This window comes from Telopea speciosissima, chromosome 1 (assembly GCF_018873765.1).
Source record: "Telopea speciosissima isolate NSW1024214 ecotype Mountain lineage chromosome 1, Tspe_v1, whole genome shotgun sequence".
NCBI lineage: Eukaryota > Viridiplantae > Streptophyta > Magnoliopsida > Proteales > Proteaceae > Telopea > Telopea speciosissima.
The window spans coordinates 84520765-84539135 of record NC_057916.1 but is presented as its reverse complement, the minus strand read 5'-3'; the positions used below and the strand labels follow the sequence as shown (position 1 = coordinate 84539135).

The 18371-nt window shown below is 41.2% G+C and overlaps 1 protein-coding gene across 1 annotated transcript; it reads right to left on the bottom strand.

Annotated features, from left to right (window-relative positions):
- Window positions 1-897: 897 nt before the first annotated feature.
- LOC122642932 (mitochondrial adenine nucleotide transporter ADNT1-like) lies at window positions 898-14946 on the bottom strand. Its single transcript, XM_043836550.1, has 8 exons — window positions 14636-14946; window positions 10841-10889; window positions 8944-9107; window positions 7270-7307; window positions 4591-4703; window positions 4343-4456; window positions 2493-2837; window positions 898-1251 (listed from the first exon to the last, which is right to left on the bottom strand). The coding sequence occupies exons 1-8, from the start codon at window positions 14800-14802 to the stop codon at window positions 1168-1170; spliced, it is 1074 nt and encodes a 357-aa protein (XP_043692485.1). The 5' UTR covers window positions 14803-14946; the 3' UTR covers window positions 898-1167.
- Between the last annotated feature and the right edge of the window lie 3425 nt (window positions 14947-18371).

The window sequence follows — 18371 nt, the reverse complement described above, 5'->3', positions numbered from 1 at the left end:
TGGGAGAAGAAAGAGAAAGACTCATGGGAGTGCTGGCATAGGCCACACTCCCGGGCAGAGATCTTTTTCCCATACTTTGATTATCGATTAAAGAAATTGTGAAGCAGTGAAAGTCTTCTTTAGGCTACATTTCTGTACACGTAAAACCAAAAGTAAACTACTATTGGGCATTGAAAGGTGGACCAAACCCCAAAATAGGACTTTACATGTTGTTTTCATTTTTATGGGAGAATGATCGCTGCTGCCTGGTCACGTGGAATCTACGCCAGGCACAGAGGTTGATGCATTGGGCCTGTACTGGTGCAGGGGCCACTCGACCAGACAATCACCTCTTGCCCTTACGTTTTTTATTTTATGAAAGATTCTCTGAACAAGAAGCATAGCCTGTCTCTTCACCTGATTTTTTTTTAATTAATTCTTGGATCCGCGTTCTCTGTAGGGGGAGCATGGCCCCTACGCACATGCAGGGGCCAAGGAGAGTATGCGCTTTGGAATCATGGGGGTGCTTAGAATGGAATGAAACGATATGGTGTACTTGTTCAAGCCACTTACTGCTACAAGTACCTTTCAAATTATACCTTGAACTGGTTCGTATGAGAAACAGGACGAAGGTAGGAGCAGTCGTGCAAAAAAAAAACTCAAGCAAATTAAGCTTCCCCGAGACAGCTGCTGCTGGGATAGACTCAGTACTCAGTAGTGATCACAGAAGCTGCTGTTGGCTAATTCAAATTCATCCTGTGAGAGCTGATTCAGTAGAAGAAACAGAGTCCAAAGGCAATTATAACTAAGGTTTACGACTTTTTTTTCTTTCACCAACCTTGGTCACAACAATATTTTCCCCAAATTAAAAGGAACCACTGATCATTTTCACAAAAAGGATTAATTGAAATTTATGAAAAAATGCCAAACGTCTTATGTTCCTTACAACTCTTTTATTACCACGGCAGATGAATGAGAGAAGCTTAAAAAACACTAAAGCATGTACTGAAGGGGGAGGGAGAGACTGGAAAGATGGAATCTAGATTATCAAAAGTAGCTAATTGGGGTTCACATTTTCCACATTCTGTAGGGAAATTTTTTTCGACCTAACCGCTATTTCACCTCCTCTCTTTCCTTCGTCTACAAAAATAGCATAACAGTTCAACAGCTATCCTTAGATTTCTTGCTTCAGTCTGATATTCTCACCTCAACTCCAAGAACATCCTTCACCATCTCATATGACACAAACGCAATCGCAATAGATGGAACCACCTGAACAAAAAAGCAACAGGGTTAACCTTGCAAGGGAAAGTGTACTACTCTCTTTTACCAGTTCTCCAAATCTAAGTGGGGAAGGAAAAAAAAGGGTGGTAGGGAATATGTAGGAGCCCAGCATCGTAGAAAACAAAATTAAATAGAACTCTCAGCCTCATATCCAGCAACATACTGGGGAATGAAACCAGTCCTGATTAGGCCTATTTTAAAAGAATAGATTGGTGACATTTGATTTTCATAACCATGTATTAGTTCTGCCACCTGGCAACTCAGATGGAGAACAAAATTTTGTGGACGGGCAGGTAGACCCCAAGGTCCCTGTGTATGTGTCAAGTTTGATGTCAACCTAAAAAAAAATCACGAGCACAGTGAGGGTGCACGGAGACACTGAGTACTGAGAGGTGGCAAAGACACAAAAGGAAGAGTAAGCCATTAAATGGAAGGGTAAATGAATGAATTTCAGGCTGAAATTGGCATATGGTCAATGAAGCCTCAAATTCAGGAGCACAAAGAGGGCGTATAGGTCTACTGAGGGGATCACATGGAAGGGCAAATTATTGTATTGGCGGCCGAAATTTCACGTGGCCTTTCCAAACCGTTACAAAAATATCCAATAGTTGGATTTGCCACATCATTCTTCCATGCAGCAGAACAAGTGAACATCGTTGCAACGCATTTATTACCATGCATGGCAGTTTTTGCCACTAAGAAAACATGTTTACTACTGTCTTTGGATTAGAATAAGAGGTTCATTTATACTAAGGTATCAACTAGAATCAATTAAAAGTTCGAAAGATGCATATATGCAATGAACACAAGAATGAGTCCACTCATTCTCTCCACTGGTTCTCCACTGTGAACCGAATGTTTTTGAGAATCGAATCCAATTCACCTCAATCAAACTTAGCCTTTTAGCAACTAAATGCAATCAGATACACAAATTCTGGAAGGTCATGTAAGTTCTCAAGCCTAGGCTATTCATATCTTTTCTCACTACCACTTTCCAAGGCACTTTTGGTCCAACCCTATGTCTTTTAATCCCTTGAATCAGTAAACGTATCACTGATTAGAGAAAATGTTTTTGATCATCAAAGCAGAGTAATGAGGAAATGGCAGGTCACAAGATCCAAGCAGAACCATGTACAGACCCCACCTCACCCTCCACCCCCCACTGCACGGGAGGAGGGGAGTGTGTGTGTTGTACCAAGATAACTAAAGAGTGAAAAAATGCTACTGACCTTCACTGAGTTGGGGACTAAGCCCTTGTACAATGCTCCAAAGCCCTCGTTCCTAACTGTCTTTCGGAATGCATCTACCATGCCAGAATATTCAAGTGCTGCTTTGCCCCCACCATCGCCAGTGACAATTGAAGAAGCATCCTTCCAGCCCACCATCTGCATTCGTCGGCGAATAACATCAAGTGGGTAAGCAACTGTCTGGCCAACAGTTCCTGCAGCAGCTCCACAAGCAAGCTTTGTTGTCACGCTCAACTCAGAACCATCTGCTAGTCCAAATGATCTACTTTCGACCAGCCATTCCTTCAGAGATTCATACACGGCAAAGTTGAGACCCACATATGGAATCTGCAAAGAGCAAGAAACAGTATAAGCAAGTGAGGGCATAACTTTTTGTTTCTGGAGTTCCTGCTAGGATTTTGCATTGGGAAGGAATTTTGATAAAATTTAGGAAGAAGCGAAAAAGCAATGGTCAAATTAAACTTTAGCAATGTTACTTTTGCATTGGGAAGGAATTTTGATAGAATTTAGGAAGAAACAAAGAAACAATGGTCAAATTAAACTTTAGCAATGTTATCTTTCAAATTACTTATTCTTCCAGAGGAGGGGTTAGAATAAGTGAATCTCGGCTACATGATCCCTGTTTTTTGCTTCCCCATTTATGTTCAAACAGCTGGAGAAGATGCCAAGACAACTAGAGAAACTAACGTATTTGTAGCAGCTAGAGAGAAAAATAAAACTTGCCAACAGTTCAGCAAAGCTGGTATAACAAGCAAATAAAAACATAGCCACTTGACAATGATCACATTAACATGAGGTGTGTAATTCTGGTCCTCAATCTGTCATTAGACTTTTTTCATTCTTTTGATGCATCACAATTGTATCAATAAACGAGCCAGCAGAAGAATTGGCATATAGCCACTGTTCCACCCCTTATGCCTTCATACAACCCCGTAAACCGACTACTCCCTCATCATAAAGGTCTATTTTCGATGAAATTTCAGCTCTAATACAGTTTCTCTTTATTTTCTCTCTTTTTATCCAATGTACACAGATACAGTTAAAAATTACTACTAATGTTCATTTCCTACCTTTAAGGTTTCTCCTATTTTTTTAATTCCTCCTTGTCTAGATGTTTTTTGTGGCATCAAGCACTACTATGACTTCAATGCTTGTACCCTAGCCATCCAAAGCCTATTCTCTTATCTCCAATTTTCACTTGTATACACCAGATTTAGCCTTTACTACTTGGAAAAAAGATATAGCAATAGAAAAGACCAAATACCCAAGGGCCCTTGCCGAAAGGGATTATTATCCTCTCCAATTCCTAAAGCTTGGCAGTGTGGCAGTGCTAGGCGGAGATGCCGACACGTGGCAGCTCGGACATCCACCTGTCCGAGCTCAACATAGTCAATGAGCTCAGACCGTTGGATGTCCGAGCTGCCACTTGTCAGCATCTCCAACTAGCACTGCCGCACTACCGAGTTTTAGGGAATTGGAGAGGATAATTTTCCTGCTGATAGAGCCTCAAAACCCTAATTTCTTCCTCTCATAGTCTATCCACCCACTTCCTCCAGTGGCATCACAAAGCCTGGATCCACACAGCATACTTATCTAACAACAACCACTGAACTCAAAGGGAACAGAAGAGAGAATATATTGCTCCAAGTAAGACACAGTAGGTTATGTACAAATTTTTTAAAATAAGTTTCCCATGCATTGAACCTCCTTGAAGTCTGAACTCAATTCTTAGTTCTGGGTAATGCAGTGACAAATCAGAAAAGGGCTTTTTTTTTTGGGTTGGGGGGGGGGGGGGTGGTTGGGGAAGGTGCAATTAGAAAGAATCCACTTACAACTCCTATCACAGAAGGAAGCCAGCCTTTGTACAAAGCCCGTGGGCCTTCTTCCACGAGGACAGTTCTTAGGGCATGGAACATCCCTCTGTACTGGTAAGGGGACTTCTCTGTCTGCAAAAATAAACACAAATAAGGATACAAAAAAGGGACTATGTGTTATACCACAATATCAAAATCAACATTGCAAACTTCAGAAATAAAAACCAGGGAGAACCACAAAATAAATTCTTCAGAGCAGACAATACCTGCACAGTAAGCCTGCCTCGTACCATGTCCATCGGGTAAGTTGCTGACATAGCAATAATTCCAGCTGTTGCTCCAGCTCCAAGGCGTAAAAGAGGAGTCAACTGAGCATCCTCTGTGAAAAGGTAACAAAGAAAAGCAATCCAGATATTCAACCCAAAAGAATATAACACATCTATATTTACCAAATGAGGAAGCAAAATATTTGATATTGCTATATATTACAACAGCGAAGACTAGGTCCCTCAAAAACTCCAACATTTTCCTCTATAAATCACTAAACTAATCAATCGACAAACCTATTAGATCTTTCTCCATCCTAGTTCAATTCAATCTTGATACAGTAGTTCCCATGGCTCGCGTTTCCTAGTTGCTCTGCTTTAGTTAGTCTCGAATCTGTTTTTGATTTTGCTTTTGTTCTTCCTGATAGGTAGGTCCCAAGGTGAGTTGAGCTCATGACCTCTTAATTGTTAGGTGATGATCCTTGCCAACTGAGCTAACCCCCCCCCCCTTGGGGTAAGCATCGAATCTGTTGGAAAGAAAATAACCATTTGATTATCCTGCATGGACTCAACTCTTTGCCTCTATTCGCTTTTCTGTTCAAATCCATCACTCCTATCATTATTAACATTTGATTTTATAGTCTAGGTAAAGTCTGAATACAAGCTGCATAAGTTATGCCTTAGGAATCAATTACTTAATCCAGGAGAGTAAGACGGTCTCCAGGTTGAGATTCAGCATAATGGATAGGATCCATTCATTTACTTCCCCCTTTTTTTTCGGTTGGGGCCGTTGGGCTCCTTCAACAGTAACTTCGCACCAGTGACACAAGTGAAACCAAGTGGCTTTATTCAAAGGATGTGCAATCCAGGCTATGGCACAGGTAATCCTCCTTCCCCCTTTCTTAGGATTTTGTCAGGAAATATTAGTGATGCAATCCCGGGATTCAAAAACCCTACTGGGTTTGCTATGGGCCCACACGAAGAGTAGAAAACTCAAATCAAAGGATTTGTGGCAAAGCAGTAATTAAATTAAGGTTTGCAAAGGGGCAGTGGCAATCTGGTAAATAAATGGAATCTTGAATGTCATTAAAGGATGGAGGAAGAAAAGGATATAAGGGGGATTACAATTTAAAGAGGGGTAGTCTTAGAATAAAGTTAAGATAAAGGATAAGAAAGAATAAGGGAAAGAGGGAGGAATAACAAAAATATAAAGAAAATTGAAGATCCGAGAGGTTGTCTTCAACCTCGAGTCGGGCAGAAAAGGGCGTAGAACAGGTTCCAATTCAGGTGAGATTTCTCCTACAACACTAACTATTTCCCATGAAATTTTAGGCAAAGGATACTACTCCAAAACCCTCCTGAATGCAAGCGCTAGTAATTCCAACGAGAGAGAGAGAGAGAGAGGAAATCAGACCTGGCGGTGAATATCTCACAAAAGAGGGAGGGCTTTGGGGATGGGAACCTAAGGTTGGAGTCGCCCTAGGGTGTCAATAAAAGGGCGTACCCAGTGCACGAGGCTCCCACAACTGCGAGGTCTGGGGAGGGCAATCAACTGGAAGAAGAAGAAAGACAGATTGAGTGGTGTGGAAGGGTTGCCCGTACCGTTAGAGCGGGATACCATGAATGAAATGTGGAATGAGTAGGAGAAGATAAAGAAGGAAGAAGGAGATGAAACAGGACCAGAAATAAGATAACGAAAAAAAAAAAGAGCATCGCAGCGTGCGAGGCTCCTGCTACTGCAGGGTCTGGGAGGGGCAAATGTACTCAGCCTTACCCCACTTCGTGGAGAACCTGTTTCCATGTTTTGAACCTGCAACCTAATGGTTGCAATAGCGCAACTTAACCGTTGCGCCAAGGCTCGCTGCTCACCCCCTAGAAATAAGAAGAGACAAATAATAATGAAGAGAGAGGAGGGGAGGAGAGGAGATCAAAACGACCAACCTAGTCTTTGACTGTTCACAGTCGTGTGATATAACCAATTCATTCACTTCCATTCTATCATGATTTACATCCAAATATATAAAAGAGAAGGAAAGTGTCCTATTCAAACTCCAGCAACAGGAATAATACAAAAGAAAATGCACTTGGGTTTCCAAACCTGGTTGTATTGGTCCAACCACTCTAGAGCTAACGCATCAATTAGACAAGAAACAACTGGATGATAAACACCTTTGTATTTTCTCAGGGGAAAAAAATTTAATGTACTCAACATCCTACAAATATTTTTCACTCCAATTTCTGAAATCTTGATTTCTTTCCTTGAAGAAAACCTCATGAAAACACAAAAGCTTCCGAATTGCTACATGATGCAATGTGATTGGGTATTGTACATACATAAAAATTGGAATGAGTAGATATAAGGTATTCAAGATCCTTCCTCTCTAGTATCTGCAGCAGAGACTTAATTTCCCCCTCCCCTCAAAAAAACACCCACAAAAGGAAAACAAAAGCACCAATTTTTTTTATTTTGGTATCCAATTAACCAACTTCAGAGCGTCACGTGACATACATACTCTGAACAGGCATAGTCTTAAGTAATCTTTTACATTTATAACCATAGTAGTAATTTGTCAGACAGAAACATGCATAGAACATAAGAACGTCATTAAACTAACAGCGGAAAAACTCAGGAAAAAATACAAATTCATAGTAAAATAGAAAAGAAAAAGGATACAATACCATTGCCCGGTTGCTGCCGATAAAGCCACAAAATGCCCCTGTTGTAAATATCACAGAACAATGAGCAAGGATAAAACAGTTTACTAGATAAATGCCAAGACAAAGCTGCCAGTAGACACATATCACATTCTTCGGTAATTAAGGGTAGAGGAGAGCCATAGAAACCAAAGAGTACCAAAAGTACTGTAAATGTGTATTGTAACCACGCAACTAAAATAACAGCTACAAGCATGAAGGTTTCCTCCGCAAAGTATGCACTGCATAGATAATGCAAAATAGTACACATAGGAGACCAAGTACAAAAATTACATGAAAATGTTTCAAACAATGAAAATAAATCACTGGATATAAGATGCGAGAGATTAATTTTGATGGCATGCAACACAAAAAAGTTACAAAAGGACATCCACATCTTTTCACCATAAGGAGGCTAGCAAACTATATTTTTTAACTTCCTCAAATGACCAAAGAGGAGGACCGACATTTTATTTTTCAAGATTGCTACAGCTTTTCTCCATACTCATTAAAAAATATATATCTTTGACAAACTGGCTCACCATCAGCATTTCAAGAATTGTAATCGGCCAATCCGAAGCGGTGTCATTAAAAACCCATTTATCAAACATGATTGACACGTGGGCAACATGCAGCAGCATGATGGACACATGTCATCATCATGTGACGAAGAAAAAATAAGAAGGGGGAGGAATAGCAGGGGCAAGGGTGGGTGGGGCCGCGGGGTCACAGGGGAGGGACAGAATCAGGGGCGGGGGAGTGGGTGTTGCAGGCTTGCAGCAAGAGGGGGAGGGGGAGGGGTAGGTATGGGGTTGCGGGGGAGGGAGAGGAACAGGGGAAGGGAAGGGTGAGTTGCAACGGGAGGGGGAGGGGCAGGGGCTGGGGCAGGATCGCGGGGAGAGTGAGAGAACAGGGGTAGGGGGTTGCAGGAGGTATGAAGGGGAGGGGGTGTTGCAGCAGGAGGGGCAGGGAGGGAGAGAGGGGAGGGGAGTTGCAGGGATAGAGGTGGAGAGAGAGAGAGAGAGAGAAGATTCCGATCAACAATCCAACTTCACCGCAAGTGATGCGCGGCAACGGCAGACCTCAGCGGTGAAGTCTGCATCAGGGCCTATCACCCTAGGAAATGGTGTGGGATCCCCTGTTCCTCCTCTCTGGTGACCTTGTTTGTGACGACATTGAGACCCTTGTGTGTCTGTAACATTAGGGGAGGGGGAGGGAGACGGTCAGACGGAGGGGTAGGGGGGAGGGAAGACTCTGGAAAGTCTTCTAACCAATTTGTTTTTTTAACGCCAATCTGATGACCGATTCTGGGACCAATCCCCATTTGGCCAATCCAGACTGATCCAAGCAAATCCAGATCCCGATTCCGTGTTTTTAAACCATGCTCATCATTTCACCTTCCTAACAGATTCATTTATCGTTTGATATTCTGTTCCTTCAACAACAACAGCAGTAATTTCAAATGGTAGAATAGCTGCACAACAAAATCAACCTCCAACTCAAAGGGCTGCTATATGATATTTGGATACATACAGTCAACAGAAACATGAAATGCAGACAAGCAGTACAAAACAATTATAGCCCACCCCAATAAAAAGTAAAAGAATTGCATCCAATAATAACTGATAAGAAGTAAACACTGCCAGTGAGGAAACGTACTGAGATGCTTGCTCATAACTGAAAAACTTGACTGCCGAGTTTGGGACAATACGAGCACAATTGGTACCGTTGCCCTTGAACAGTCCTCGGAAACCTTCGGTTCTCCATATATACTTCAAACCTTGAATTGTTCCGTTATACTTTATACTATGCGGATTTTGAACCTGCATTTTTGAATCAATATTTTGACCAAAAGATAAAACCCTGCAGTAATATTATCAATTTTTAATGCAAATGTCCTACAGAAAGAATGATTTCATACCATCCTAAATCAATGTTACAAATTTTAACACGTTCTTGGTGCTAAACCGCTAATTTGTGAGCGGAAGGCATCATCTCATAAGGATAAAACTTCACCAGGTCTCCAACCAAACCTGATTGATGCAAATTAAACATCAGGTCCCATTTGACTGGCATATTAGGACCTTAGGTTGACTGTACTATGAATCCTCAAATGGCTTCTCCATGATCTAAGGTTGGTTGGCTGAGGTATAGGCCTCAAGAACTTGAAAACCCCAGACATACAATATATTGCATACATTATTTCATATGTAGTTTAGTGTTTAAATGTTTGGCTTGAGATTGACACAGCATAAACGAGGATAGTTGAGCCAGAGGCTTATCATTCATCTCAATATGTTATTATAACCAACCTATCCCAAGGATAACAATCAAACTCCAAACCTAAGGCAACCCAACTTAATTGGGTTTGAGAAATAAACAACTTCCATTGGCCCCACACTGACTTGAGTTGCAAACCACATTATCCTATGAAATGCTAAGATGGAATATCGGATTGAAAAAATATCCACCAGTTTCACATGGCTAATGTATAATTTTAATCATTACGAACAGTATATGCCATAACATGAACCAGAAATGCCTATTGAATACTTTCTCAATAGGGGTAAATTATATTTTCTTAACTAAAGTGCTAGAAAGTCAACAGAGGTGAGGCACGTGAATTTTACAAATAAATAAGCCCCAAGGGACTGACTTGACAAAAACCCTAGGGAAGAGTCCAGTCAGGACTCAGGAGACAAAAATAAACCTACTCAGTCAGTCAATTCTAAGCTGATGTTAAGTTCCCAAAACTACCTTAGTTGGGTATTCAGTGTTTCAAACCTCCAAATCACACAAACTAAAACAATTAAACATCATAAATGGAGTTTGCCTGAACTCTAATCCTGCTTCCAATTCCAGTATTAAAAGGATCCAAGGGAAAAGTACGTTCTTATTCCAGGATCCAAGGAATGAAGACAAAATGTGAATATTGCATTTAAAAATTTCAGATCCATAACATCAAAATTATATCAGTAAACTTGATGATAAATAAACTAATGCAGAAGCAAGATTAGATGTGTTTGATTTGGTTTGATCTCAAAATCAGGGTTGTTGATCTGCATTTTGTTAATTGGGAATCCTGTAGTACCATTGGTGGTGGGTCCAACTATAGGATAATTGTTAAATTAGAAATAGTTTAGTTTTGAATTTGTATGCATAGGGGGTGGTATACTGGTATTATTTTTCTTTTACTAAAAGTTTATTTAAATAGGGTCTTGTCAAGCTGTCCTAGTCATGGGTTAGAAGTGGAGCTGTTTGTTATAGGTTGTTATAAGGAAACTAGTCCTTATTATAAAGGTAGATCTAGAAAATTTCAGCCCTTCAAACAGAATCTTGGAGATTGCCCCATCGCTTGCAGATTCACCTTGATCGATCTGTATCACGAACATCTTTGCAACTTTTATATTCAATTGACATGTAAACATCTTTCACAATTTCTCATCAACACTTCAGTCATTTGGTAAATTGAGGAGTTTTACAGATAAAATAACAGAACAGAGACTCTGTAAAAGATAGAAGAAATAATTGATTGATTTTGGATAAAAAATAATACCTGGAGTAAAATTTTCATCCGTTCCAATGGAGCAACAGCAGTACGTGAACTGCAACATAAAAGACAACACACATTTAGCATAACACAAGCATGACATAACTAAATAATAGGTCAAAAGCTCAACCTATAAAGAATATGCATGCTAAAGAAACAAACACTCAGCTATTCTTGCACTGCAAAATTGTAACAATGGGTTATAAAGGGTGACAGTACAAAGGTTGGTTACTTAGCAAACCTGTGGTTCCAAAATGTCAAAGGAAAATAGACGGATGCCAAGTTATGGTTTTCTTTAGGACGGAAATAACACACTTTACGGCGAGGGCCTAAAACATCCCTTGTAAATTAGGACATCCAGTTAGAAAAAACAGAGTAAGAAAAGAACCACATGCACAAGAAATAAACACCTAACACATCCCATAGCATATGAAGAACATATGCAACAACTGGACTAGAAATCAAGGATGGGACTCTAAACAGATGACCATAATGTATGGCTATTTATTTTGGAAGAATATCATAGAAATTATGAAAATTTCTCAACTCAACGATATACAATGTTTTTTTTTTTTTGGATGAATAAAAATAATTCAATTACCAAAGGAAGAAAGAAAGGGGGGGGGGGGGGGAAGGATACAAGCAAAACCAAAACAAGCCCTACCAAAATGCAAGGCTAATACAAACGGGCCAAAGCCCAACCAAAAAGCGAGCACTAAAAGGAAAGCACTCCAAGCAACCCAAGAATCAGGCCCATCGCAAAGGAAGCCAACTATCCCGGATCTATGGACTCACAACTGAGAGCGCTATTCCTAATATCCAAATTGAAAGGTGAATCCATATCCGGGCCGGGAAGGGAGTAAGAAATATAGGGACGTTTCTTAGGAAAAGGAGAGGAGCTGGGATTACGGCGATGAAAAACATGGAGAGATGGGGAGGCAGAAGGGTGATGAGTGGAGTGGGAAAGCCAGGTAGAGTTATGGGTTAAGAGAGAAGAGGAAACTGGCCCATTTGAACCAGATGGGCCAGCCAAAGAGGGACATAAGGTGGGCTGGGCCAGAGAGGGAGTCAAAGATGGGACCACAACTTGGATAGTAGAAATCAGGGAGAGAGAAGGCCTAGGGGATAGAAATCCCTTAGCTATCGATTTGAGAAAGGAGGAGATACTAAGGTTTTGGGGGAGAGAGTTAGGGGAAACCTGTAGAGGGACGACAGGCTCCACAGGTTCAACAGACTCGGCAGGCTCAACTGGAACAGAGGAGAGATGGCGACTAGTCGAAAGAGTTTCCAACAAAGGCAAGGAAAAAGCTTCAACTGCCGAAGAGGTATCGATGTCAATAGTCTGGGGCGCAGAGGCGATGGCGACAGGGGCCAAAGCAGAGAGCACAGAGACAGAGGTCCTTGCAGGGCTATCGTCAACCATAGACCGTAGGAAGGAGAACCAATTGTTACCATTGGTCCTTGCAGGGTTATGGACCAGCGGTAAGGGAAGAGTGCCAGACGCATGCTCCCGAGGAGAGCCAGAGGCGGGTTTCACTCGATGGCGAGGGGCCCTATGACGGCGACTTCGACCCCGTCGACGGCTGGGTGATCAGAGGTTGGGCCAAGAGGAGGGAGAGGGTGAGGCGGAGGAGAGCAGATGGTGGAGTGGTGGTTCCGAGGACCAGAGGTTAAAGTGGCTGAGGAAATCGGAGGATCTTACAGTCAGCAACCTCAACCGTCTTAGGGGAACACTTATGGGAATCTATGCCCAAAAACTTTGCAGACAAGGCAATGCGGAGGGTTCCATTCATAGATAACTTCTTGAGTGAATGAGAAACCTCTGCATCAGCAACAGTGATGGAGGACAGAAGGCGTTCTTTGGCAGAGACCTCAATACAGATTCGAGCAAAAGTTAACCAATCTTTCCTTTTGGTTCTTGCATCAGAAAATAGAGGTTTCCCCAACACAGAACCAACCAGACTGAGCCCGTCAGTACACCAATAGTGGAGAGGGAGACCAGGCAAGGAGATCCACAAAGGGATGGTACTCAGGTCAACTCGATGAAGCTGTAGATGCCGATTCCATTGGCAGAGGAAGATTGGTTTCCGACCAACTTGCCATGGACCTCCCTCAAACGCACGGAACTTATCATTTTCATCCAAGAACTTGAAGATGAACAAACCATTATCCATCAGGTAAGTTTCAACATTTCCTTGAAGGCTCCATTGCTTAGTGAGGGAGAGATTAACAATCTGAAATGATGGTCTGCTACCAATGAATTGGCCAACCAAAGAATTGAGCCAAATGCTCGCTTCATGGTCCAGAAGGGTAGTCGGGCAGAGGGCAACCTTAGAGCTTCCAACAGAGGAAGGGGCAACAAAGTGCAGGGGAAGACCTTCTCTAGAGGGCACTGGTGCCTGGCTAAAGAGGGCACTCCAGGCCAATCCTTGAGGGGAAGGAGAGGGATAGCGAGGGGGAGGGGGTGGGTAGTGAGAGAGGAGAGGCTTGGGTGGTGACTGCACCAAACCAGGGAGGACAGCCATGGTGACCGGCACTCATAGGAGGGAAAAAGTTACTGAGATCGACTAAGAACTATACAATGTTAAAGTCACCAGAGGTGGAATGTGCTTCCTGGAGAGTGATAGACTTGGATAATTTAAGGTAAAAATGAACTATGGCCAAGATTCCTAATACTTGAGGAATCAGTTACTTGCATAGTGTTTCTTGACAGGGCCTTAGCAATGGAAAATCCAAAAGATTGGGCTTTTTGTCTTGCCAATGTGTGTTTTATGATAAAAAGAGGAGAATTGAGGGAGGTATATATCATACATTTTGAAATGAAAGGGATTTTACTAAGTCCCTGAATTCAGACTGAAGAGGCAACCAGCCTCTTCAAAGCCAGACAACCTAGCTCTTCGATCTTAAGAGGGATTAGTTCTTGGGAATAATTGAAAGGAAAGGAATGGGCATGCTTTTCAAGACTTCTTGCACCATAGTGAACGGCGCAGGACTTGGCTGCCTTCATATGGATTATTGCCCATCCATGACAGAGTTTGCAAAAGGTGTCAAAATACATCTGCCGAAGGCCAGGAGAAATAAATATCTGGATCATAATGAATAATGATAAGCGAGTTCATGTACCATGATGTACAACAAAGTTCACATGGCACTTGAGGAAGCAAAATTTAATTAGGATACCTCAAAAACACCACCTTGTCATACACAAGATTCTATTACTCTACGGTTAAAAGCAGTTTCCAGTGAAAAAAAGATTATTGTCAAATTATTACATAAATCCCCATTCATCGAACACCTAACTTATGATAATTAGCAATGCATCACAATTCACAACACTAAAGATTGGCAAGAGTAGACTTTAGAACCAAAAGTTAAAAAACAAATTATGCAAGAACATTACTACAAACGAGACCGGTACTTAATTACTTATAGGGTACACTGACCTGGGTACCAGGCTACCAGCAAGCTCCAAAACCGTAGTTAGGGTTTAAGAAACAGAGATACATTACAAGAAAAATGAAATACGCATTGCATATCAAACCAAACCAAAAACGGAGTTCAAATTGAATCTCAATCAGCTGCAACAAAGAACGAGAAGAAAACTAATTGGATACGAGGAGCAACAACAAGAAGAAAAAAATGCGGTGATCGCAAAAACTATAATAAGGCTTCAAACAACCAGTAACATAATAGGATTCAAGAAAACGAAAAATACATCGACGACCCGGACTCAAGAAACACAAAAACTCGCAAACAGGTAGGAAGAGTTTTAACAGGAAGAGAAATTGATGAGGAACTCACACTCCCCCAGCGATTCCTCCAGCAGCAAGAGACTTGCATATACTGAGTACGGCAGGACCTGGAGACTTAACTCCTTCCCTGGCAAGCTTTGCCTCTTCAGCAAGATTGACGATCGTTGAAACGGCCGACTCACCCGTTGTCTTCCCAACCACATCTTCAGAAGCCATTGAATTGTATCAAATAAGAAAAACCCTTGCCTGACAAGTTAAACAAGAATTCAGTCCGCTCGAAGAGGATCGATAGGATCTGCGGAGATTACCCGAGAGTAGCAATCTCCATATCACTCTCAGAGTCTCGCTACTCTGTTGTTTAGCGGCTGCAAGAGAAGCCTGTGAAGTGGGAGAGAGGGAGAGAGGGAGAGAGGGAGAGAGGGAGAGAAGGAGACACAGGATTCTTTCTCGCCCAAATACGCCGGGAAATGTGCCTTTTATTGGTTGAGTCACTGGGACGACGTGGGGAATTTCGTATAAAAAATGCACTTATCAAAGTGAGAGACTGAGAGAGAGAGATACAATGGGTGGCACTATTCCGTTTGGTCCGGTTGATTTCTGAAACGGAAACCTAGTTCGTGTGACGGCGTCTGTACGGTCCCCGCGCTCCGGCCGTTTTAAATTTTTTTTTTTTTTTAACAGAATTTATGTTTAGGCCAATAGGCCACCGCTTACTTAGTTACTTTAGGCCATTTTTGTTGACAATAAATGGATAAAAAATAAAAATGTTTAAATTTTTTTATTTTTTTATTTTTTGTATAACAATGGTGTCCCTCTCATTAAGTTCTCTTTTCCTCCAAGCTATGGTTTCGAAGATCTTGTCCATACCTATATCGACTACTATACATGATGATTTTCTATTTTATCCTTTGAATAAAAATGGCATTTTTACAATTAAAGGGGCAAAAGGTTTCCTTTGTAGTACTCTTTTTCTTTAAAATGAACAATCTCATACTAGGAGATTACAGATTAGTAACAGATCTTTTTTATCTTTTTGAAAATCTCCCTATCACACTAAGTTTTTTATTTTCTTATGGAAACTCTTGAATAGAGGATAAATCAAATTATCGACTAAATCCCAATTAAGCTAATTTATGAATATTGATGATCTCTGCTCCTTTTGTCTTCGGAAAAGTGAAACTAAATGGCACATCTTTCTTTTATGTGTTTTCTAACATGTTTGAGCAACTAGGTGGATGGGATTAAGAACGAAATATCTCTATGGTTCGTCTTCCATCCTTGATGTTATAATGCACTTTGTGCAATCCTTCTCATTATCTGAAGCTCATTAATCTGATATTCTTACCATCTTGCAATTACTTGTTATTTTTTATGGATTGAATGGAACCGATGTGCTTGGTCAATGTCCTATCTTAATCCAAATAACATCTAAGAGAATATACCCATTAGATTAAAGACTTGCAACTCTTTGGTTTCCCTTTAGATTCTCCTCGGGTCACCCTGAAATTAGAGCATTTTACTTGCACTAAGCACTTGGGTCTATTCCCACCTAACACTTGTATTCTAATATGTGTTGAAAATGTAGATCTTACCTCTGATGAGGTTGGTTAGGCGTCAACATGTACTGTTGATAGAACTTTTCAATGTGCAACTTTAAATTTTGATTTTTCAAAGAACAAACAAGAACCAAAATTCAGAGGCATGCTCAAAGATTTGCAAAAAGCTCGGCAGTTAAGTCTCATCAATGTCACAGTTTGGACTGATAGTATGGAGTTGGTGGAGCTTCTACACCACGACTTGGATCAGTGGCCATGGGAACTATATTCTCTTTTGTTGGAAATTAGTTAGATCTCTGTTTGTTCAGTTTAAGAGAATTGATGTTGTAAAACAGGATTGCTCTCTGATGTAAATAGTTTATCAATTTGCTATAGTTGCTAGATCTAGGCTGTTGATTGGTCATATAGATGTAATAGTCTTACGTGGTCATGGTTCATAATCGCAGGATTGAATTGGTATCGTCTAAGGTTGATCCTAAATATTGACCAATTCAATACCAATCCACTAGTACGATCCAAGGGTAAAAAAGTAATAAAATCGTTTTTGTCACTGTGTCCTCACATCCAATTTTGTTGTAATCTAGGGATGGGTCATGGGCCATGAAAACAAAATGCACAACAAACAATTAATGGGTGTACAAAAGAGATTCATAATAACATTTTGGAGGTGGGGGGAGGAGTATTATCCACGATGTCAATGTGTGGAGATCTCCTACGCCATACCAAATGAAGGGAATGGTATCATTTACATGGGTCCCATATGGTTAGGATTAGAGAGAGAAAATAAAAAACTTCATGTGAGAGGAAAATGTTGGGCTCACACTGGGCTCAGCCCAAGAAAGAGCTCCACCCTATCCCAGCCCACAATGATATTTCGAGCAGAGCCAGCCTGCCTTCAAACAATATTTACATCTATAGATTTCAAGTCATGTAAAAAATAAAAAAACACAAAAAGGGTGTACCAAGTGCATGAGGCTCTCGTGACTGCTGGGTCTGGGGAGGGTCATAATATATGCAGCCTTACCCTTGCTTTCGTGAAGAGAATGTTTCACGTGGCCACTTGGTCACAATGTAGCAACCTTACCGTTGCACTAAGGCCCACCCCATGTAAAAATAAATAAAATAATAGAAGAATTTGTATATTGAGAAAGATGACTACTTTGACTAGTCACACAATAGTTCGATATGATGGATAGAGTAAAGAGGAATAAGGGAAGGAAAAACAGTCAATTGAGCAAGAGATTGCTGCCTGGCCGAGTGGCCCTTGTATCAGCAGGAGACATCAATATGGATGAGATTTTTTATTTTATGAAGGGCAAGGTGATAATTTCACTTGCTTATGTCTGGGTGCAGGCTCCACGCCTCCATGTGACCAAGCAACATTTTTTCCCCATATTTAATATAAAAAATTATTGATCATATATGATATGGACGGGGCTGACTTACATAAGGCTAGTGACAAGCCTGGCCATAAATCTTTTGGGCCAATGACAGACCAGGCTCATCTGGCTATTGGCGGCCCGGCCCAAGTTTCATCTCTAATAGCAATTCAGTCACAGTGAGCATGGTTTGAAAAACCGGCATTGGATCGGTATCGGTATCGATAGAGGTCGATACTGATACATGATTGATCCCAAAGTAGGTAGCGCTTTGGGATCGGTATCGGCCTCTGAATTGCTTACCGATCTGGATCAACTGATCCGATATGATACCTTGTAAAATGGGGGGAAAAAATCCTCTGCAGTGCCCTAATCTGGTGGTGCATTGCAATGCGGGCTTGAGAGCTCGACACGTGGAAGATGTGACATCCAACGGTGCCAAGCTCGAGAAGAAAAAAAAACTGCCTTGTATTGAGCTGGCACCATTGGATGAAGCATCTTCCACGTGTCGAACTCTTAGGACCGCATTGCAGATGCCCGCACTGCATAGGATTTTAATCTCTGTAAAACCCCTAAACTGTCAACATGAAATAACAAGGACAGGAAGTAAAGGAGGGGAAACAATTTAAAAGAGATACCTATCAAAACCGGGCCAAAAGAAACTTGAGCCACTCATACATACGTGCCTTTCAATTGTGTTATCATTGGTGCATGGTGATTCTCCATTAATTGTCACATATCCATTCATCTCTATTTGTTTCTTTTAGGAGTAGTCACAACTCCATTCATTTTAGTTAGTTTCTTTTAGGAGTAGTATTAGGTATGGAAGTGTATTTATGAAAGCAAAAGG